The sequence below is a fragment of the Echinops telfairi genome, unplaced genomic scaffold, assembly GCF_000313985.2.
Source record: "Echinops telfairi isolate 266 unplaced genomic scaffold, ASM31398v2 ScPeMD7_31;HRSCAF=116, whole genome shotgun sequence".
Lineage (NCBI taxonomy): Eukaryota > Metazoa > Chordata > Mammalia > Afrosoricida > Tenrecidae > Echinops > Echinops telfairi.
In genome coordinates this window covers 63,802,883-63,826,334 of record NW_022103928.1, presented here as the reverse complement: position 1 = coordinate 63,826,334, position 23,452 = coordinate 63,802,883, and the positions used below count along the sequence as shown (strand labels likewise).

The 23,452-nt window shown below is 48.9% G+C and overlaps 1 protein-coding gene across 1 annotated transcript in view; it reads left to right on the top strand.

The window, feature by feature from the left end:
• The window catches only part of CACNA2D3 (calcium voltage-gated channel auxiliary subunit alpha2delta 3), a 982,973-nt gene that overhangs the window by 653,705 nt on the left and 305,816 nt on the right, over positions 1 to 23,452 (top strand). Inside the window, exons 14-15 of the mRNA XM_004702433.2 lie at positions 5,921 to 5,999; positions 16,966 to 17,099. Of these exons, the coding sequence (XP_004702490.1) occupies positions 5,921 to 5,999; positions 16,966 to 17,099 (213 nt within the window). The remainder of the gene's footprint in view (positions 1 to 5,920; positions 6,000 to 16,965; positions 17,100 to 23,452) is intronic.

Below are 23,452 nucleotides of genomic sequence, written 5' to 3'. Positions count from 1 at the left end.
ACACAAGCTTTGTTAAAAATGTCATTGTACTCTAGCTCCTTTTGTTTTTGGAAAGCACCCACCTGACCGTGGGCTCCTTGAAATCCAGCTTCAACCCCTAGCTTGCCTGGGAATGATTCCCATGACATGTTCCCCCAAAGGTGTCTTCCTGCCAAGTCTGATTTTCTTTGTCACTTCTTGGTGGTGGTTTTCAGAGTGTTGGCCTTGAACCATCTGAGCAAGATACACCATGGGCACAATGTAAGTACAGATCTCTCATCCTGCACACCCACCCCTCTCCTTCTGTTTGTTGTTCTGCGGTGGCTTCTGTGTTCCCGTGGTGCCGGAAGCTCGGCACCCAGGATGGGCGGTTTCAGTGAAGCTTTAAGACTAAGGCAGAGTTGGGGAAACAGGTCTGTGATGGATGACCCAATGAAAAATTTAGAGATCACAGGTGAATATTGTCCAATGGAGGGCGGGAGGATGATCCCCTAGGTTGGACGGCACTCAGCATGTGAGTGGTCGCAGCAGTGCACTTGAGCGCGCGCACCGGTTCTTGTGAAGGTGGCACAGCAGGGTGAAGCAGTGTTCCATGCTGTTGTGTGGGGTCACTGTGATTGCAGCCAGCTCGCCAGAAGCTGGCCACAATAACAGAGGGTGACTGGCCTCTGTGTACCTCTGAGGGGTGGGCACCAGGCTCTCTAACGTGTGATTCAAGACCCATGGTCTTTCTGAAACCCAATGAAGGCTGAGAACTCTTAGACCTTGGCCAGAGCCCTTATCATCGTCCACTGTAACGTCACAGTGGCCTCCTCCTTGTCCTCTCCGATTCGACCCTTTGCTTCTCTCTGCCCGTGATCCTCAGACGTTGAGATACATTGAAATCTCTGGGGGGGGGGGGATTAAAAGTTGGGTCCTGCCTTGAGGAATTCTGCCGCGATGACGGTAGGTTTTGAGTCAATCTCCCCGCAGGCTTCTGCTTTGGCTGCAACGAAAGCCTACTCTGCGTGCTGCCACGGGCCCACCGGTCCCAGATCCAATGTCTCTGCAGGTGCATGTCCTGCCACGGCTCCCCATGGCGCTGCCCCTCCTTCCTGACGTCATCAGCATTCCACAAAGATGGCTAGTTTGTGGACTTTGGGCTTTCTCTTCCCTTCGTCTATCTAGCACACGTTTCCCCACTAGACGTAGGGCCCACCCTTTCTCCCCATCCAGACCCCTCCTCAAATATTACCTCATCTGGAAGACGACCTCTCCCTCCTTGTCCAGAACAGCAGCCCCATCACTGCCGTTACTGGCTCTCTTTTCTTCATAGCATGCATTCCAGTGAGTGAAAATCCCCGATGAGTGTGCTGCTTATTGTCTGTTTAACGCACACGAAAAGGTGAACTACCAGTGAGTTCAATCTTTTGACCATCACATCTGCAGAGGCAAGAACAGTTCCTGGCACATAGTGCATGCTCAGACGTTGTTTCTGAACCTGAAACTGCTACACTTGCACTGTCTCAAAAGCACAGAGCCGTGCAGGTCTCGCCCTCACCAGGAAAGGGAGGAATAGCAGGCGGCAGTGGTCTGTTTTGGGCTGAGCACTTCCCCTACTATGGCTTCACTCAAAGTCACTTCCCTTCCCTTATGGAAATGGTAGGAGAGAAAGGAAAGAATTTGATTGATTTTCTTTACAAGCTCAAACTACTTAGATTCATCCATGGTGGAGAGGAACTGTACCCTCTAAGTTTCCAATGCACCGCCAGGAAGAGGAAGCATATAATCTGTTTTTATGGAAAAACTGGATTGAGTTTTTTGTTTCATTTGGGAAATTTTACACTAAATAGATTAAGCGACTTTGAACTTTGAAACGTCTGCATCTGAACATTTTATTAAGCTTAATTGGATTTGTGGAACATCTCAAGGCCGTCCAGACGTAAATGGGAGATCAAAACGAATAGATTGATGCAGACTGGATGCGCCCCACCCCCTGCTTTGTTAACGAGCACTAACGAGAGTGGTGCCTGCCCGGCCTAGAGACAGGGCACCCCACGGCTGTGACTTTCTGGGGCGCTGCCGTCTGTTCTGCTGACTGGCCTGGTCTGCGCTCGGCCGTGGTTCCTTCCTTAGGTTGTCTGTGTTGTACACCTGGCTGTCAGGACCACCCCAGATCTTGGCTCTGGGAATGGTCCTCGCCACATTAGGAAGGAGAGGCTCAAGGCCTGATCATAAAGTCTGTCTGGTGGTCCTTCTTAGGGCAGAAACTTCCAATTGTTGGGAAAGAAATCAGGTTACAGAATTGGTCGGTGGTGGAAAGCAGGAGCCATTTGACCCGGTTGTTCATAGAGGGCTCGCATTCAATGAAATGGGCGCTAGAATTAAAGCAGCCTTCCCTGGGGGAAGTGAGGATGGGCCTTCTTGCCACCTCCGTCTCTTCCCATGTGCGCATTGCAGTGCCACGGCTCTCTGTCCTGCGTCCTTACAGAATTACTCAGGCGGGAGTGGTGTCATTACTCTCTGTCCCGCTCAGAAGTGATCTGCTACTGTTAGATCAAGATTTGTTGTTAAAGCAGTATTTCAAGGTAAAAATGGAAGTCCCTTTAAAAAAAAAGGATCCTATGCTCCAGAATATCTTGTTGCTAGCTTTTAATTCCACCACCAGTTTATGAAGGGTGTTTTTCTGCATTGCTGCATGGCATGTTATGGCACGAGTTCACCACTACGGTTTTAGCCCATCAGGTATCTCTGGGTCTTTCTGATGGAGCAGGTTTCAACCTTGACCAATATTCAGGCAAAGTGAGTGAGCATCTGGGTCAGATTTTCTCTCATTAGCAACCAAATAATACGCATTGTGTATTTGTGGAAATGTTGAAGCCTGAATTTGGGGGCTTCCAGGAGACAGGCACACTCTGATGTCCATACCCCTGTCACTTCCTGTCATCTTCCCTGCTTACCTGCTAGCTCTCATGGGCATTTTATTTATTGTCTAAGCAAGAAAAATGCCAAGGGGTTGAATTACTGGGTCAAAATTATAAATATAAAATGTTATGTATATTATTAAATTGCTCTCCAAAATATTTTATAGTTTGGACTAAAATGTTCTCTTTTAAAGTCATTATGAAAAATGCAGGGTGTAGTCTTAGTAGCCTTTGATTATGTTTACTTTATAAGAAGAGATGCAGCAAACCACTTTCACGCCATTTCTCCTCAGATCAAGAGGCCAGTCCTTTGGGAGCCAAGAACCACACATAAATGGAAATAATGATCGCATCAGATTTTCTCTCATCAGCAATATAAGAATATACAAACCGGGAGAACCAATATAATGCCTATAAGTTCCTTAGCCTAGTACCTGACCCTGGGGGAGTGCTGCTTATAGAAGACCCTGCCGTAGCCCCACGAGTCGGGAGTGGTCAGGGCAGAAGGGGTCAGAGTGCTGGTTTTCATTGGTGTGGTTGTCATTCGTACAAGTGTCCTTGTGCAATCAGGTCGGGTCTGGAGTTTGGCACATTCCTACTGGTTTTCCAAATGGGTTGCCATCTTTTAAATCATGGATTAAGTAAGTTTTGCCAGTGCTTCATAGCATTGTTCTGGAGTTTCAACAATGCCTCTGAAAGAGAATTCAGTACATTCTTAGGCCCTTCATCTGGGCAGCAAAGGGGAGAGGACCACATAGAAGAGCCTTACTCAGAAGCAGATGGGCTGGTTTGTGGCTGGTCTCTGCCTGCAAGGATGAAAGCTCATGGCTTCCTTTTCTGGAAGCTCTTATGCTTTATCCTTGGCCACAAGCCTGCACACATTTTTATCAGTCTCCTGTTTTCCTTCCAAATAGCTTAGGCTTGAAGTGAAAGACAAAGATTTATGGGGAAAGTAGGATTCTGGTCTTAAGAGATTTGATTCCTGTCTTGGCTCCCGAGGACAGGAGTTCTGGGCTGTAGAGCTGGTTGGGGTTTTCTGTGCTGACAGAACCACATCTTCAGGGTTTTGAGGAGAAATTCCAGTGCTGCCCTGAGGTCTCTGAAGGCCCCTCTATAGCTGGGCCCTTAAGTGGTCCTGGGTTTTCCTTAGAGCCGGGGTCCTCCATCAAACACTACAGTGGCCAAGTGGGGAAAGTGGGTGACAAACGCCGCTTTGTGTAGGGAGGCAAACTGCACCTTCAGTGACAGGAGGCTGCAGTTTGTCTTTTCCCCCAAGAGAAGTCAGGGTGCCCCAATTCATAAACCCACAAGCCAACACGCATCATGTCCTCCTAGTTTAAGACCATTGTGCGTGGTGTGGGAAGGAGCTGAGAATAGAGAGAGCCAGAGGCCTCGGTGACTACGCACCCACCAAGAAGGCCCCTTGCTGGAGCTGTGATCTGAAGGAAGTGACTGCCTTCCAGAGCCCAGATGAGGACAGATTGAGGGCACATCATGTGAACATGCACTTAAACAGCTCTTTACGTTGGACCTAAAACACTACCTAACAAGCAGCTCTCAAACCATACCGCCCAGATCAGAGGATATTCATCATGGGAACAACATCTCTGTAGAGTTGTATTCATTCGTGTCCTGCATTGGATCACTCCTTCTGGTGAAGTAGACACTCTCTTTCCTTTCCCTGTCAAATGGCTCCAGTGTCCTCGACCCAACCCCGCAGATATGAATTAGCAACGTCCTGATAAACGCCTGGGAGAAACAGTCGGGGATGCTACAGAGAAAACAGTGGGGTGCCTGACCTTGATGACCTAAGAGGATATCAGCTGGTAAAACATCTGGTGTCACGTGTCAAGAATTATTTATCGAATACCTTTCCTTTTGATTTAGAATGGTCACCCAATATCTGTAGTTGGCCTGCTTCAGGATTTTGGCTTGGACTGTGCAGTGTGAACTTGGATAGCATTTACATTCTCCCTTCCAACCCTCAAGTACTGCTTTGGGAAGAGCGGTAGAATGCTTGACAGCTCGGGGTCGCCCTGTGCCCTTTGTCCTGCAGGATGCCAAGACCTGAGAAGGACTGAAGTCTCCATTGGTCTTCACGCCCAGACAGGTCCCCTCCTCTCAGTCCATTGCCTCCCACAAATCATGCCAGACACTGTCAATGGTGTAAGGACTCCTGCAGCCTGTCTTCACCATTGGGAGAGAATGTCAAGGGTCTCCTCTTTAAAACTCCACTGTCAGTCAGTCCATTTCAACTTGTAGCAAACTCAAAGACAACATGGAACTGCCCCAAAGGTTTCTGGAGCTCTCTCCCTTTCAGAAAAAGACTTTCACATCCGTCTCCCAGTGAGAAGCTGGTGGGTTTGAACCTCCAGTCCTTCTGTTAGTAGCCAAATGCTTAAACACTGCACTTCCAGGGCTCCTTAGAGCAGTGGTTCTCAACCTTCCTAATGCCACGTCCCTTTCATACAGTTCCTCATGTTGTGGTGACCCCCCAACCATAAAATTATTTTCGTTACTACTTCTTCACTGTCATTTTGCTACTGTTATGAATCGGGCAACTCCTATGAAAGGGTCATTCAGCCTACAGGTTGAGAACCGCTGCTTTAGCAGGGCAATAAGTGATGTTTTAGTTCCCAAGATGGGCAAACGTGGCACTCCCTGTGAGAATGAGGCTGATGGTTGCAGAACTGATGCAGATTCGAGCGATCGTTGTCCGTGTGTGTGTGTGTGTGTGTGTGTGTGTGTGTAGCAAATGCAGGCCCGTGGTGCTGCCAGCCTCCCGCTTCCAGTCATCGCCTCTGTCATGCGTCGCTCACGGAAACAAGCACTGCCAATGCCTGCTGGGGCAAAAGATCAAAGGCCCCAGTTCTGAATGCATTTCCAGCTGCCAGGGCTTCAGCTGTCTTAAATGTGTTCTTGCAGATGGGAAGCATGGAGCACTACAGAGGTGAACCAAATGTGCGTGAGCCGGGCCAGTGGTCCGCAAGGTTGGGGAGCAGGGACTGCACTGACCCGTGTGTCCGTCTTCCTTCCAGGTCCGCGTGTTCACGTACCTCATTGGGAGAGAGGCTGCTTTTGCAGACAACCTCAAGTGGATGGCCTGTGCCAACAAAGGTGGGTTCCAACGAGCCCGCCCTGAGCACCATCTTCCTTCTGCAGAGGCTGAGAGGGTCTTGAGAAAGGGGAGTGTGGTCACAGACACTGTAAGTTCTCCGAGAAGGCCCAGGGGTTTCTAAGCGCTTCGAGGTGGGACCGTCAAAGGCTCCACCAAAACACGGCCCTCACTGGAGGATGCTGTTGAGTGAAGTGGTTAAACTTGTTTACTCTGCCACCTCAAGGCTAAGGGACCTTAGGAGAAGGGCCATGGCAGAGAGATTACACAACAACAGCACCTCTCCAAATCCGCTGCTGCGGAGTTAGTCCAACTCACAGTGACGGTTGAGGACAAAGTGAAACTGCCCTTGTGGGGTCCGGAGACTGTAACTTTCTGTGGGAGTAGAGAGCCTGATCTTTCTCCCAGGGAGCTGCCGCTTGTTTTGAACTGCCAACCTTGCAGTGAGCAGTCTGGCACATCGATGCCTTGTGGAACCAGGGGTCCTGTTGCAGAGAAATTTCATGTTTACTAGATGGATGTGTTCCTCCACAGTCCCCAGGTCTTGCTGTTAGGGAGGACCTCAAAACTCACTCTGGCCCAACTTAAGTTATTGTTGGTCTGGTGGCAATCTGCTCTTGTTCACCTAAAACTACAGGAACCCGATAACCCAGTCATGCAGTCAGCCTTCCATCAGTCTGGGTCTCTACAAAAACAAAACAAAACAAAACACCCCTGATCTTTATCTTGACGTGTATCGATAGTATTTTACTGTATAATATGTAATTTTACTATGCAATGATATGTAATTTAGCCCGTTTTGCTCATTCACTGGGTGTACTATCCCTGACTCACCTGTTCTGGGCTTCGGCATGGGGGTGGTCATACTGTCTCTTCCTTAGTGAAGGAGACTGTGCATGGTAGGTGTAACTGCTCCATGAAGATGAGCATTGTATATTAACAAGGGTCAGTTAATACACGGGGGCTCTGGGAGCTCAATAGTTCAAGCTTCGCAGCTCACTAAGAGGCTGATGCTTTGGATCTGCCCGGGAGCTGTGCAGGAGAAAGGCCTCGTCATCTGCTGTCCTAAACATTCCAGCCTGGAGAGCTCCAAGGTGCTCGTGCTGACCCCACAGCTGCAGCAACCAACAACGTCTTCCTGAGGTCAGATCACTGTGGGACAAGGCCAACGCAGTCAAAACCAAACAGTTCTTCACGATGAGTTTAGTTTGTCCGTATGTAGAGGTTGATAATAGGGCACATAGTATTCCTAAAGCCACGTGACCATGAAAACCTTCTTATACGGAACATTGTGCTGGTAAATTCTTCTATGGAGCTCACGAGGAGCAGTTCTAAATGGAGATAGCCAGTTAACTTTATTTTTGGTGGAAATATAAATTTTTGAAAATTATTACTTCATTTCATATTGATTTGAACCATCAAACCAGTGTGTATTAGATTCAGTGTTGTGTGCCAAAGGTAATGCTTGGAGGAGGACACACAGATGGAAGTCATGGAACCTCTACTTTTATACCCAGCCAAGCAAGCAAAGCTTCAGAGGCAATCAGCTGGGATACTGCATGCTCTTAAATCCATATTCCTTAAGTTTAAATTTAACCTTCGATTTAACCCCCACCACCCACCAGCCACAAATAGGAGCCTTGGTCATTCAATTGCTCTTAAGAATGCCAACTACTCTTGGACAAGAGAACTGTCGGTTATCAAACTGTCTGAAGTGAGCATGAAATGAGGCAGTGCAGGTACAGCTGGTGTCTCCACGAGCCCCCAATAAAACAATTTGAAAAACAAACAAACAAGAAAGCTGGTATCCCCATTCCTGACACATAAACACCTCGTGCTGTCACCTGCTTTGTATTGTTTGTGGATGTGTCTTCTTTCCTCTCTGGAGTTACACTCCCATGAGAGCAGCCTTTGTCTCTGACTGTATCTTGAGTGTCCTCCCAGAGCCCAGTCTTACTTGGGTGGATACTCCATTGATGTGGCTACTCCATCATGGACCATGACATCTACTAGACTAAGGGATGTCCTGTTGCGCAGTAAATTGGTATCCATGGATTGAAGTGGCCAACTTTTACATCTATCCCGTAAGCTGACCTGTACAAGAGTTCCACACTTGAACTTCAGTGGAAGGAGGAAGATTCAAAGAAGGATTTGTAGGTCTCAGTTCCAGCTTGAGTGACTTAAGACAAAGCTATTTTAGTTGCAAACAACTGAAGTTACTCCCTGAAATTAAAAAGCGAATGTTTTGGAGTGCGAGGAGTGAGTCAGTACCCCGGGTGGTGAGGGAAACATGTGTCTCACGAGGGGCCAGGAAGCTCTGTTTTTGTTGTTCTTGGATGCTTTCTGCATGCCCACCCCATTTTCTTTCTGTGTCGGTGGACCTTCACTGCAATGACAAGTGCACAGCCAAGAACTGCTATGCCATTGTACACACAGCCACCCTTCCACGCAGCACAGTTGCTTCTTCCATATATTAGAGAGGAGACGGTATGTTTCCTCCATTCAGACCGAGCAGCAATTACAGATCGTGATTTCAAACTCCTCTCTCCCTGGAATGGAAATGATGATGTCCCAGCTCGGACCGTAACCCGTTCTTGTTGTTAGTTGCCCTTGAGTAGATGCCAACTCACGGAGACTTTATGTGCAGCAGAAGAAAGCATGTCATCTTTAAGGCTTTCTGAGATCTCCGAGGCCGTTCTTGAAGCTCGATCAATTCATCTCATTAAGGGTCTATGTCACCTTAAGCCGGCCCCACCAAACACGATCTCCTCTTCCGGTACTCTACCCCCACTTTGATCAGTTTTAGGCAAGGACAAGCCCATGGGTAAGTACGTGAGTGTTGGGGGGTGGGGAGAGGGGAGGGAGTGGAGGGAGGTGTGGGAAACGTTCGGAGAATAGGTACATAGCCAAGCAGATGAGCCTCTGCCCTTCTTTCTCTTTGCTTGACATTGCCCTTACTTGTCCACTTGTAGGCGAAACCGTCTTTTAAGCAAGTGTCTCAATGTCCTCATGCAAAGACGAAGAACTTCATGGAAGAATTAAACTTTTTCCTTGAAGTTCTGAAATTACACATTCTGCAATTATTTTAGTTTATTGGCTGCCTTGCTTCACTTAAAAAAAGGTTCCGTACTTCTGCTCATCTCAGTGACGATTTGACTTCATTTCGGGGGAATATTGAAGGTAGCGTGACATGAGGAGGGGGGTTGAGCAGATCCCAGGTTTCTCATGTGCAGAGAGGCCCCTCCGGGAATACGTTTTGGAACTGGGTTGGCATCGGAAAGAGTCGAGTGAGCTACTCTTTTCCCATTTATCCTTTCTTCTGTGGTCTTGGGGAAAAATTATTTTTATCCTTTTTGTGCCGCTGTTATTCCTGCCACACCAGATTGCAGCTCTTCCCATCAGCTAATGTGCGTTTAGTCACGGGTTATTGTTTTTACCACTGTCTGTGTCCAGCTGATGAAAATTACTCAAATTGAAGTCTCTCTTAATCAACTAATATTACACCATAATTTAGTTTTAGTCATTGTTTATAAGAATCTTTGAAACATCCTTTTGAAGACGATTCAGTCAACTCACAGTATTTTCAGGCCTGGCTATGAAATAGAGCCCTTCAGATTCATAAATTTGGAGTACAGCAACTTGGAAAATCCGAGGAGACGATAATAGCTGGTTAGCTGCCTGGGCTGTCGGATCCCACAGCGATTCTCCTTTCCTACTGTCCACATCCAGCCATTTCCTTCTTCGCCAGAGCCAGCCCCTCCATGGTTGACCTTCCTCAGTCGGGAATGAAAATGTCTTTGTCATTCCTGTTCCAGTCGCCATTGAAATGTTGGGTCCCAGTCATCTGTGTCAGTGTAAACATTGGCTTCATGTTGCTCCCATTGTGGGGCTTCGGACCACGTACCGCCGGCGGGCAACTCTGAGTCTGTGGTCATTCGTCAAAGCATTGTTTACAGTTTCAGATGGCTATAGTATGGAGGCAGCTCAACATTTTTCATCTTAAGTAACATGGAGTCTACAGAGTCACCCCCTTACATAGTTTAGCCCTGACTCAACTAAGTTCTTCAGTGAAGTGAAACCTTCACATTCAGGGACCAGAGCAGACCCAAGGATAGCCCGAGGGGGAGCCAGTGGACTGCTGGTCTTGGCTGGACCACAGAGTGGCCCTGGGAAGGGGCAGGATGTGGCCCAGCCAGCAGATCACCCCTGGGTCAGTGGTCAAGGACTTCCTGTCTGAGGAGGACCTCTTGCTTGGAAGCGGGTAGTTATGGAGGCAGTTCTCAGCCAGTCGACTTGAGACACTTGCTTGCAGGAATGGCTGTCTGGGGACATTGATATCCCTTACAGGACTCGTCTGCCCCCACCCCCCTCCTGTCTTCTAGAAAAATCCAGGGAGGCCTGGAGTCCATTGGTTTGTTTCATTTTATGCATAACTGAGTCATCTCTTGAGGGAACCAGCCCTAATGAGGCAAAGCTGTGGGCCATTTTAAATGCATTAGTACAGTCACTGCCACTGTGAACTTACAGTTCTGTGTTCACACTGCTGGGCAAACAAGTGAACTGGGAAAATAGAAAAGAGCAGCCGGCTAGCCCAGATATTCCATAAAGCCACGACGACCTTCTCTAATGTTCAGTGTGCCAAGATGTTAAATAGGCATTGGCTGATTCTCCCGCAGAAATTGCGGTGGATGGAGAGTTTTCCAGCTGTGCAAACACAGGAGGGCCCTGATATTTAGGGCAAATGGAAATGCTGCACATGTCGCTCCTGGTTGTCTTCTTAGACTGGCCCTTTCTAAGGGTCTGGTGGCCGTTTTCCCTGTCTTGAAAGGGCCGTTTTCCCTGTCTTGGTGGCCCTGCCCTGCCCTGCCTAGGAGCCCAGAGCACCCGCCTCTCAGCATGCTTGGTTTGATTTTCGAGACTTTCCGTGCCTTTCCCAGTGTCATGTGCCCCAGAAGATAGTCTTCAATTTATAAAACCGTAAAGGTAGTGGGTGGGGTGAAGAAAAGCCACTTCAATCATTGTACAATTTAAAAACTGGTATAGAAAAAACAAAACAAACAAACAAAAAAACTGGTATAGAAAAGCAGAAATGGAAGTTACCCAAACCAGCTTGGTCTGGTTCTCTGTGCTGATTTCACGGAACCTGGTCATTTGCGGGGAAGGAGTCGGTGATGAGGAAGATGATGGCAGTCCTCTGTAGGAGCAGGGAAAGTGGACTGCCCCGTGAGCCTCCGGCACCATGCCAAGTCCTCACAGTGCACCATGGCTCTTTAAGGTGTGTGCTGATCCCTAACACAAGCAAGCCTCCTATTATCTCGTCAACCCCAACTCGCCTGACCCTGGGGGCAGAGTAGGACTGCTCCGTGGGTTTCCAAGGCGGCAGTGCTTCCCAGGAGCAGGCAGCCTCCTCTGTGCCGGGCTGGGTGCAACTGGCTGACAACCCTGAACTCACCCCACCCCCCGCCCCCCAGGGCTGCACTCATCCTTACTCAGGAGGAGGAGGGAACTGAAATTGGCCAGACAGTCAGTTTGGGTACCAGGATTCAGATGCAGTTTATCCAAAGCCATAGCCTCTCGACGATGTCCTTCTTTTTCTGTTTGTCCATGGATTTTTACCATGGGATTAAACGTGGAAACCTAACATTATTCGCAATGGAAATCTTGTTCTGAAATCTGAAGCATGGCCGGACGCTGATCATCTCGGGAGCCCTGCTCTCCAGGGAGTCACATGCCCAGGCAAGGCTGCGCCTCAAGGGGCTCTGCCCTAGTGGGCATTCCCTGCAGTCGGCTGCCTCCAACTCTAAGACAGCTGTAGCTCGCAGGCCCAACAGACTCTCAAAGGAAATGTACAGCTGGAACGTTTTAAATTGTCATTTGTTTTCTACCAAAATAAGTTGGTTCCCACTTGGGTCTGGTATGGACAGCGAGCAGACTATGCTGAGGATCTTTCCACAGCCCTGTCCTTCTGTGGGCTATGCCTCTACACTTCATGTTCCATCCGAGCCCCCTTCCCATCACGTTGCCCCAAAAGAACGAACCTGGACACACGATTGCTTGCGTCCCACGTGGTGAGTATATTGAAGTGTGAAGGAGTCCTGGAGAAGACTCCAGGAGGGATGTGTCCTTCACGCAGAAGGGAGATTAAGACCGTGTGGAATGGACGGCAGGGTCTGTCCACTGGGGAGCCGGCTCCTGAAGCCACCAGACCTGGTGCCCTGGCAGGTCCGAGGAGTAGTCAGGGTCCCCCAGAGGCAGCTCTTAGAAAAGGGACTCAAAACGGATGGCAACCAGAGGGCAGGTGAGCTCAGAAGGCCCAGCCGCAGCTGCGGAGTAGCAGCTCGGACCTCTCCTCGGGAAGACAGGTCAATGGAGGTGATGTCGGAAACGAGCAGTCCATTGGTGCTAGGTGGCTAATTTCAGCGTTAATTCCTCCTTGGTAATTACTGAATGACGGCCGATCCTGTTTTCTTCCATGATATATGAAGTCCCAAAAAGGTGCATTACAGAAGAGAATAAACATTCCAAAGCTCAACTATAGAAGGGGGACAAAATGAGCAGGGTGGTGCGGGTGAGGGGTGGCGGCGAAAAATAACCAGCTCAGAATACAGAGGGGGAAACAAGGGAAGCTTCTATGGTTACAGCCAAAGACCCCAGCCCTACCCGACTGCCCATTATCCATCAAAAGGCACATTGGTGAGCCTAAACCTTCATGAGAACATTTGGGCACAAAAAAGACTCTTTCAGAAAGGTTTTTCCTTTTAATGGGCTGGAGTTAGATGATCCCATTTGTGTAAGGTTTCCAGTATACATTATTAATAGCACTTCAATCAGTTCAACTTTTCTTACCTTTTATACCTCTGCATTCTTGGCCAACAGATTAAAAAATAAAGTTGACTGGGGTTTGAGTAGACTTCTCGTGCGATGCCTACAAGGCATTGCAGTGAGAGAGAGAGAGGAAGACAGTGAACGAGAAGCTCAGTCAGGGACGGCCACTGAGAAGGACATGTGAGGGACAGACTCAAACCAGACGGCCGGCCGCGTGTGCCGAGGCTGAGCAGGGACCAGAATGGACACAGCAAAAGTCAGTGGGTAGCAGGGCAGGTGCCCCCCCCCCCCCGCCCCCCCGCACGGTGACTTCTGCCGTGCCCAGTAGAACTCTGATCCGTGGCGTGTTCCACGGCTGACTCTCAGCAGTGGCTCGATCACCAGGTTCTGTCTTCTGATGTGCCCTCGGTACACAGCCACATCTTTCCCGCATCAGCTGAGCAAGACAAATGGTGGAGGCACCCAGGGGCTCTCACCAGGAATCATGCCTGGAGACGGCAAGAGCGCCGAAGCCTGAGGGGAGAGGACTTGAGGCACCAGGGAACGACGAGTAGTGGGAGGGCAGAGGAAGCCAGCGGGGGCGGGGGCAGACACGGTGTGCCTTCACCCAGCTGGATTAGCGGCGGTGGAGACCGTGTCGTGGAGGCCAGTGTGAATTTGGCTTTTACTCTTATTCCAAACAGAGTCTGGTGGGTTTGAAGCCGGGAGATGACCTACTTTATATTCCGAAGCCCCTCTGTGCCCTTGAGGCTGGGGCGGGGGTTCTAGTTTGAGTGGGAAATGATGGAGGCTTAGACCAGGGTGGCAGCAGTGGGTATTAGGGCTGTTTTGGAGGTAGGGCCAGACAGATGTCCTAGAGCAGCGGTTCTCAACCTGGGGGGTCACGACCCCTTTGGGAGTCGAGCAACCCTTTCATAGCGGTTGCCTGATTGATAACAGTAGCAAAATGACAGTTATGAAGTAGCAACAAAAATAATTTTAGGGTTGGGGGCGGGGTCACCACCACATCAGGAACTGTATTAAAGGTTCCCGGCATTAGGAAGGTTGAGAACCGCTGTTCTAGATGATGAGAGGGGGTGGGCCTAAGGAATTATGGTTATCAAAGATACTTCTTGGGTTTTTCACTGAAGTGGGCAGGGATGCCGTAGGCTAAGAGAAAGAAGACCGTAGGAGGCAGGAGTTTGGGGAGGGAATTGAGAGCTGTCTCAGGATGAGTTCAATTTGAGGATTCTCTCTGGCCTCCCCGGGGAGGGGTCAAGTGTACAATTGGCCATGAGTTTGTGGCTCTGAGGAGCCTTCAGCTCTTTGACTGATAAGCAAAGCCCAGTGAGAAGGATCTCTCGCTGAGTCTCCTTCCAAATGTGAGATGTTCCTCTCCTTCCCACGCCCTCTGTATGCTAATGACCTGTGTCTCCTTTCCTCCTTGTGGTTACGCCCTGCCTTTTCTTAGCATGGATTTAGAAAATCAAACCAGGGATTTTGTTGTTGACTTTGAGAATTAGATGTGAAAATACAGTTGACCACGACTAACTTCTGGGAGATGCTATCTCTCTGCACATTTGACACAGGAGTTCAAACAGAAGAATAGTCCTTACACTGCAAAACACCCCACCCCTCACCCCCCAACAGGATCCCGAGCCACCCACCCTCCTCTTATCAGCACCCTAGTGCCTTGCCCATCTTGTCCCGGGATCACGTTTGTCCACCTAAGACCTATCATGTAGACTCCACGTTTTGTTTACTAAAGAACAAGGTCTGAAATACTGTCTTCCCTCATCCAACATCCATTGCAGTTACATGGATGAGGAGATAAAAACGATGAATGTGCCACTCTTACTGCTTCCAAAAATCCCCCCAAAGTCTGTATGTGCCAATGTGCCTCCAAGAGAGCCTCTGTAGGAGACCCCCAACAGCGGCGTGCCAGTGGGTCTCCCTCGCGGCAGGGTCTGCAGAGGCCCGCTCCGGATTGTGGAGCTCACAGCTGCTCTCAGTCTGTTCCTTTGAGGCCCTGTGTTTTCCTGGGATGGGCAAGTCCCAGGCCCTGACCTGGAGGGTGGGGTAGGCGGGAGTGACAATGCATGCTAATTAGCACTGTGCAGAGCTGTCATCAGGAAACCAGAAGCCACATGGTCCCAACCTGGTTTGGGGTTGGCACATCCAATTCAAACCATCTGGCCTTTGTTTGGAAATGCCCTGGGAGGGTCCCGACCCTTTCTGGACAACAGAAGGGCTGGTGTTCTTGTGCCCTGAGCACTGCTGGAGGCTCCGAGGGATGCTGTGGGCGGTGCAGTAAGGGCTGTGATCGATTTGACTTCAGCACCCGGCATTCCTTCTTTGATTTGTTTGGCAAACAGGAGATGGTGTGAGCCGAGTTATAAATGTCCTCACTTAGAGGCAGGAGGAAACATGGATCTATGCCCTCCCGTATAAAACCCTTCTGTGACTGCCTGTCGCAGAAACTCAAATGCCTCCTGAGGTGGTCCTGCTGTGACGGTCTTCCTCCTTCCTCTGGCCTGAGAGCTTCTACTCTCCACCCTCTTTCCCTAGGGCTCTACGCTGACCATTCGGAGCTACATATTCCCAGTTCGTAGAGGGCCCCCGGCTCTCGCAGACCCTGGGCCTTCCCTCGACGGCCTGTGAGGGACACATGCTTTATCCTTGTTTCCTTTAGCTAACCGGTTTTCATCCGTCAGCTCTCGTCATCCCTGACTGCCCCTCGGGGAGTCACATCTGCTTGACCATCCTTGCTGTGCACTTCAGCTGAAGATCTGTTGTACTCCTTGTAGTCATTTGTGGATTGGGTCTCCCAGGCCTTGGGAGGGCAGGGACCTGGGCATATTCTGGTACCTTCACGTCCACAGTGCCAGGCGGATGTTTGAATGAAGGACAGTACCTGTCCATCCAAGCCGTGCCCTTTCAGATGTTTCCTAACTGTAACCAGCTGGATAGGACCCCACACCGAAGTCGGACGGATCGGAGCCTGGGAACTGGAGACCAACACGACGCCTCCACTCTCCAGACCTGACTTCTGCAGACTGTTTTCTGTTATTTAGAAGCTATCCCTTCTACCGTCACGAGCATTATTAAGCACAGTTTCTTAATATTAGTATATTGAAGACAAAACAGCTGGTAACCACATCAGGGTGTGTGCTGGGATATGTAAGCAGAGGACACCATGTCAGATACGCCCAGGCTTGGGTTCAGAATGGCCTTTGACACTGGCTACCTCTGAGCACATGGGCAAAACACACGCTCTCAGTTTGGCTCCATTGACTTGTCTTTAAAGTGGATGCCTAGTGTTAAGAATAAACGAGCCACAGCTTATCAAGTATTTGTTAAAGTGTGTGGCCATGAAAGGACACAATCCTAACTATGATGCTTACTGTGGGAGCCCTGGTAATGTGGTGACTAAAGCACCCCACGGCTGACCACCAGGGTGTCGGCTGGAAGCCCTCAGCCCCTTCTGAGGAGGAAGACGGGGCCATCTGCTTCTTTATGGACTGCAGCCCTGGGCATCCGATGTGGGACTCTTCTGTCCTGTCCCACAGGGGCAAGATGGGCTGGAGTCAACCTGAGGGCCATGCGTTTGATTATGATCACTCAGGTAATAAAAATAGATACACTTTAGTTTTTATGGTTTATAAGTTTTCCTTTTAAATGAACCCATTAAGATGGTGTGGTATAATGGGATTTAAATGAACTCATTAAAGTGGATTCCCATTTCCAGGTGGGTGGGACTATCAGTATGTGTGATGCCAATGCACATGCGCTCTGTATATGTGTATGTAGGGGTGTGCGGCTGAGTGGGGGTCTGCTGGAATAAGGGTTGGAATCAACTTGATGCCTGTGTGTTTCAATAGGTTGTTTGTTTTTGAGATGGGCAGGTTCCTTCTGTGAGGTAGACTTATGGTTGATTTTCATTTTCTTACTTTATAGATATATATATATCTATAAAGTAAGAAAAATATATTTATATATATATGCACATCCTATATTCCTCATGAAGTGGTGATGGAGTGGAGATTGGACATTTTCAGGGACAGACAGGAATTCGCTAGAGATGAAGAAAGCACGGGGCAGGCATGTCCCCAGTTTCCTGTCTGCTGGTCCGTCACTGAGCTTGGTACCCTTGGCTTTCGGCAGGGTTCTTCACCCAGATCTCCACCTTGGCTGACGTGCAAGAGAACGTCATGGAATACCTGCACGTCCTCAGCCGGCCCAAAGTAATCGACCAGGAGCACGACGTCGTGTGGACGGAAGCGTATATCGACAGCACTGTGAGTCCCTGGGCCCCTAGGAGCAAGGCTGTGGGGTGAAGCTCCTTGTGGGATGTGAGAGCTATCCTGTGCTTATTTCAGAAGAGGGCAGCCACGCCACTAGTCCCTAGTTGTGGGGCTCTGTGGCATTTTCCCTGCACTACCCTGTTTGCATGGGTCACCTTGGCAAGCATAGACTGGTGAAAACCGTAGCCTCACAGAGAGCACTAACGGGGCCCTCTGAAAGGTGTGTGCTCATCATGGATTCTCACTGTTGGGTTCCGCCTTCTCAAGTTCATTCCCCCCCACCTTTTTGTCACATGTTATACATGCTGTCAGTGTTTCAGTGATGATGGGCGTGTCCCTGTTAGATTCGGTCCTTGCCAGGTGGAGAGGTCTCAGTCCGAGGGTCCCAGCCAGTGAGAGCTGTGGCGGCAGCATCCGCGCATCCTTCCGTTGAAGCAGTGAGACTATGCCGGGCGGATGGCTGTTGTTTGAACTCTGGCCATGGGGTCATTCTAAATCTGAATTCCAGACAGAAGATTCTGAAGCTGACTTGGCTGGAAAGGCGAGGCCTTGCCGGGCCTCCCATTACGGCTCCATGGCTGGTTTCTCGTGTCGCAGCAGGGCAAGTTTTCAGCGTGACCATGAGTCTGATGGGAGGGACACCTTTCAAGTATTGATTGTCCATGTTCTCACAGGCCCTCTCCCGTGCCATTTTTGTGGGGATTTGCATCACGTTAATCACCGACGCAGTCTCGAGCTGTCCTTGGAGTGATCCCCACGGCTGCTGGGAGCCAGCTTCCCTCTCCCTGGGCTCCCCTGTCCCTCTGCTCAGTTGCCGACAGCTGTGTGCGGGGTGGGAACAGCATACAGTACGCCACATTGGTGGACTCGGTGACGCAGACCAGACTTGTCCCACTTTCACCGTAGAGCACACAGTGGGACCGTACGAACGTGCCTCCCAGTCTATGTGAACAGAGATGAGATGGTTGTTGAGCTGAAGAAACTCTCTTTGATGGTGGGGAGACCCTGAATTTTATCAGCATCAGTTTCCGGGTCTGACCCCCGTTTGGTGTCAATTCATGGAGAAAAATAATAACCAAGCTGCCCGATTGGTGTCGGCATCAGCGACAACAGCGACACATCAGTGCCGTCGCTTCCCTGACATGTCAGTGAGTGGGGAGGGGCAGCAGGGGGAAGAAGCAAGGCTGGCAGCGTGGGAGTGGCTGAGCTTTACGTACCATCCCAACTAGGCAGCTCGATGAGTCATCGGCTTGTCACGTGGATTTAAAAGTGCATAGAGGGTAGAGTCTGTGGTTAAAGCAGATTGGGGTGCTAGTACTTGGATAGACAGATCAGTGGAATGAAGGGTACACAAAAGACTGAACTCCAGGTGAGGGTTGACTTTATGATAAAGGTGATACTCGGAGCCGGGGTGGGCTTTGTAACAAATACTTTTGAGAAAACTGCATAGTCATTTATGAAAAGATAAAATTAAGTCTATTCTTCATATTATACTCATGAAAACATCCAGGTAGACTTAAAGTGAAAAAAAACAAGCCAAAACAAAACATAAAAATGCACAAAGACTTCGTTTATGGCTTCGATACAGTAAAAGGGCTTTTTCCCAATGACTCCAAAATCCAGACGCATGAAGTGAAAGGAGGAACGAAGTCAACTACTTGCAAGAAAAAAGGGAGGGGGGGGGTTAAGTAAAAGAACAAAAACGAGAACCATAAAGTCATTAGGCAAATGATAAAATGAGAGAGAGATTTGTACTGTGTAGCACATATCAAAAACCACCACCACCAACAGACGAACCTGCCTGCTGCCAGGAGTCGGTGCTGACTCACAGCGGCCTCCGAGGACAGGCAGAACCGCGCCGGTGAGTGTCTGCGACCGTGACTGTATGGAAGGAGTGAGCCCCGTCTTCTGCAGAGTGGCTGGTAGATTCAACCTGTGGACCTTGCAGATCGTAGCCCATTGTGTCACCACTAGGCCACCAGGGCTTCTCTCAAAGCCTTGAACCCCTCCATGTAGCAAGGATTGGGGGAACGGTGCCTGACAGGACATTCTCTTTGGTTCTGTTGCACACAGGGTCACTGTGAGTCAGAGCGGGCTCAAAGGCATTGGCCAACAACAATAATAGAGACCGCACATTTTTCAATTGAGAGGAAATTCCCCAAATTCCTATAGGAAAAAACCGAGCTGAAGACAAGGATAGATGATTCCTAATAAATAATGAAATGACTCTACAACATGTATAACTTCACTCATATTAAGAAAAATGCACGTGAAACGATAATGAGAGAGCATTTGTCAGCCATCAGAGTGGGAAAATTTTAGAAGCTTAACGATTCCCCCCATTGGCGAGTCTGTGGGAAAAGAGGCGCTCTCGTGCACTGCTGTGGGGGTGGAGAATGGCAGTCCCCGTGGAGGGAAATTTGGCAGCTTCTGACCCAACTTCTTGTGCATAAACCCTTTGACCCTCATCAACCTCTGAAAATGAGTCTCCAGCTGTGAAATTACGTATCCACAAGTTTCCTCACTCATTGAGTATGCTCCTAATGTCAGGATGTTTGGGAAAACGGTGACACATACGAGGCCAAACAGCAGAATGAGGACGATAGCTACCGCTGAGACGAATGATTTCTGGGTTGTGTCGCACGCAAGCAGCAAGAACATGGTGCCAGAGGTCTCCTCCTACTGCGCACTGGTGTTGTGTTGTGTAAAAATAGAGGAAGCAAGAAGATATAGGTATCTGCTTATTTATTTATTTTTACAGAAAGGAACAAAAGAAGGGAAATCAGAAGCAGGAAATCTGATTAGCTGTAGGATGACAGGGGCGGAGAGAGTGGGATGCAGCAAAGCGAACTGTTGACACTACTACTTTTTTTAAAATTTTAAGTCATTTTCTTGGGGGCTCATACAACTCTCATCACAATCCATGCATCCATCCATTGTTTCAAGCACATCTGTACATTTGTTGCCATCATCATTCTCAAAACATTTTCTTTCTACTTGAGCCCTTGGTATCAGCTCCTCATTTTTCCCCTCCCCCATCCCTCCCTCATGAGACTACTCCTTTTTTATGGGTAGTTTTAGCTTTGGAAACATGTCAATGTTCCAGATAGCCAAAGTTAGAATAACACCCACAAGATAGGGGAAGAAAAAAACCCCTGAAAATGGATGTAAGCAGAATCAAATGTCCCCAACATGTATTTCAAATTAATAGTCGAACAACCCAGAAAGAGGGGCGTGAGGAACTCAAACCCTTTGAATAGTACTGGCATACACTATTAAATTTGAACACAGCACTTCAACTCCATACCCTTAATCCAGGGGCTGGGACAATGTTCAAGTCCTTTCATTGGAACGTGGTCACTTGTCGTAATATGGTTAGAACAGTTTTGGTTGTTTGGGAAGTGCTGCAGCGTGGAGCAAATGCGTGCACGAGGGAAGCCAACGCTAATACCTGTGGGTTAGACTGGGATTGAAGGGATCAGCATGAAATCCCGACTCCATTCATTGAAAGGACCTAGAAACAATAGTCCTTTATTAGCTGTGAGCACATCTAGTACTTGGATCCCGGCTTCTAAACACCCCTCCCTGTTACTAACAGAAACAGGTTCCCAGGAGACAGTGTTAATTCCAGGACTGGGGAAAGGAAGATACAAAAAGAAAGCTTGGGACACTTTGTGCCAGGACACGAGGAAGTGCTCAGAACGTCATATCAAACTTGAAGCAGCTGCGCTTTCTGGTGGAGAAGAGGAGTCACGGAGAGTAACCTGTTAAACAGAACAGATAAACTCCAATGAACTAACCCACAGACAACGAACTGGGCAGGGGTACAGCGGACGGGAAAGTGGTGACTGGCAAACGTGACAGGCATGGCAGAGTTGGACAATCATTCTGCAGCCAGGTTTGTAGAGGCCAGTGAGGATCCTCAAGGGATGCTAAATCAAGGGGTGCTTTGGGATGAGGAACAGGGATTCTCAGGCCTCAACGGAGCTCAGGGCTAGAGATTTTTGATTAGTTGGGGGCGGGGGGCAGTATTGATAAGGTGGGAAGTGGAGCCCTGGGGGATATAGTCATTAAGCGTTGGATGCTAACCAAAAAGTTGGTAGTTAAAACCCACCAACTTCACCAAGGAAGAAAGATGTGGTACTCATCCCCTGTCAGGATCACAGCCTTAGAAAAGATAGGCATCAGCTAGAGGGCAAGGTCTGTCTGTGCAGTGGAAGCAGCCAGACAGCATCTCAGCAGGTCATCAGGGTGAACTTCACCTCACCAATGGGGAACAGATGGCCATTGGGGTCTCAGGAGAAGGACACAGAGCACGTGGGTCGTAGTCCACATGGGCTGTGAAACCAGAGACTCCTGGCAAGAGAGAGGTTAAGCTTGGAGTGATGCTCTCCTTTGATGCTCTGAGTCACACAAACTGGTTGTTTTAGGGTTAATAGTGGGTGGCTAGCTGGATGGCATGGAGTCAACTCTGCCCAACAGCACCCAGAGACCCAGTAGAATGCCAGCGGCCTCGGTCACCCATCATCGTGGCCATGCATTCATCCCTCCCCCAAGGGGGTCTCCTCACCTTTGCTGCCCCTCCCTCTGCTGCACTAAGCATGCTGCCCCTCCAGCAGCTGATCTCTCCTGGTGGCATTTCTACAGCAAGTGAGTCACGCTGGTTTCTGTCGAGTTCTGTGGCTCATTTGTGGCAGCTAGTCTTGGGGCCTTTATTCCTCATCTGCCTTTGTGTGGAAACCCTGCTAAAATCTAGATATTGGTGATGTACCTTCCAGCAGCCTAGTAGCATGCAAGCCGAATTGATCTGTGTTGGAAAGGGGGAGGTGAAGAAATTGAAAAACAAACCAACAAACCGTCGCTACTCAAGCTTTCCCACTAAAGAACTCTTAGCATCAGAGGCAAGATAGATGGTTCTGGAAGCCACTCTGGACAATGTAGTTGCAGAGGAAATGTATTTGAAGTCTTGTGCTTTGTCTTAAACATTTATGTGAAATTTCCCTTCTCTGCCATAACCATCTTTACTTACCCGAAAATAAAATAACATTATAAGTGGCTCACTACTGAGAAAAACTGGCATGCCAAGATGTGTTAGTCTGGGTAGACTAGAGAAACAAATCCATAGAAACTCATGTGTATAAGAGAGAGTTTTATATAAAGGCTAATTGTACATTAAGAAAGCATCCCAGCCCAGCCCAGCCCAAACCCATAAGTCCAATATTAGCCCATATGTCCAATACCAATCTATAAAGTCCTCTTCAGACTCAGGAAATACAGACAGTGATGCGGAATGCAGGACAATCACAGGCCAATGGGTGAGAAGTCTTGTAAATCCAGTGGTATTGTAAGCAACTCAGCACTGGCAGGGGTCTCTGCGTTGCTTCTCTGGCTTCAGAGGTCTGGTTGCATCAGGGTAGGTCCATGTGGCCTCTCCAGCTCAGGGCACTAATGTAGCTCCATGTGTCTTGTCAGCCACAAACAGAGAGAGAGAGTCTTCCTCTAAGAAAGAATATTGGATTTTCCAGGATTCTCAGGAGAAGGCCAGGCCCACACAGAGGCCTCTTTGGATATGATCCAAATGACAGACTAGACTCCACCCCTTCACACTTAATCTTCTGAAGTCCCAAATTAACACCAGATTATGTAACTACCACACAAGATGACATTTATTTATTCCACCTCTTTAAGAATCCTTTCAGTGTAATAAAACTGGTTATCTCTGAAATGATAACTTCCCATTGCCTCTTTGCTCTTCAGACTTCTGTTGCTGTATCTTTGTAAATAAACTCAATTCTGACTCATGGTGAGCCTATAGGACAGATGAGAACTGCCCCTTTGGGTTTCTGAGGCTGTAAATGTTTACGGGAGCAGACAGCCTCATTTTCTCCCAGGAAACAGCTGGTGGACTTGAACTGCTGACTTTGCAGTTAGGACGACAATGTGTGACCCACTACACCACCAGGTCTCCTTTGAAATTAGGATTGATAAATAAATTTTCTCTTACAAGGGGACATCGAAAAATTTGTGGAAATGTCTAGTATTCTTTATTTCCATATTTCCAAACTTCTTGAAGCTCCCTTGTGAGATATATATTGGACCTCCTCATTGGGTTATGTTGAAGTCCTGGAAGCCCTTGGAGACGGTCTTTCTCTTACCTGGCTGTCAGGTGAAAGAACACAGTTGTCTCTCTCAGGAAGCAGTAATCTCTTCAAACTCCTTGTCTGTGTCTGGGTCCATCCAGGGCAAGGGTCCAGTTCTGCTGTCATCGGTCCGACTGCTCTGGTTAGTAGCTGTGGAGTGGGTTCCAGGAACGGTGAGCACAGTGCCAGCCCCCCACCCCACCCCCC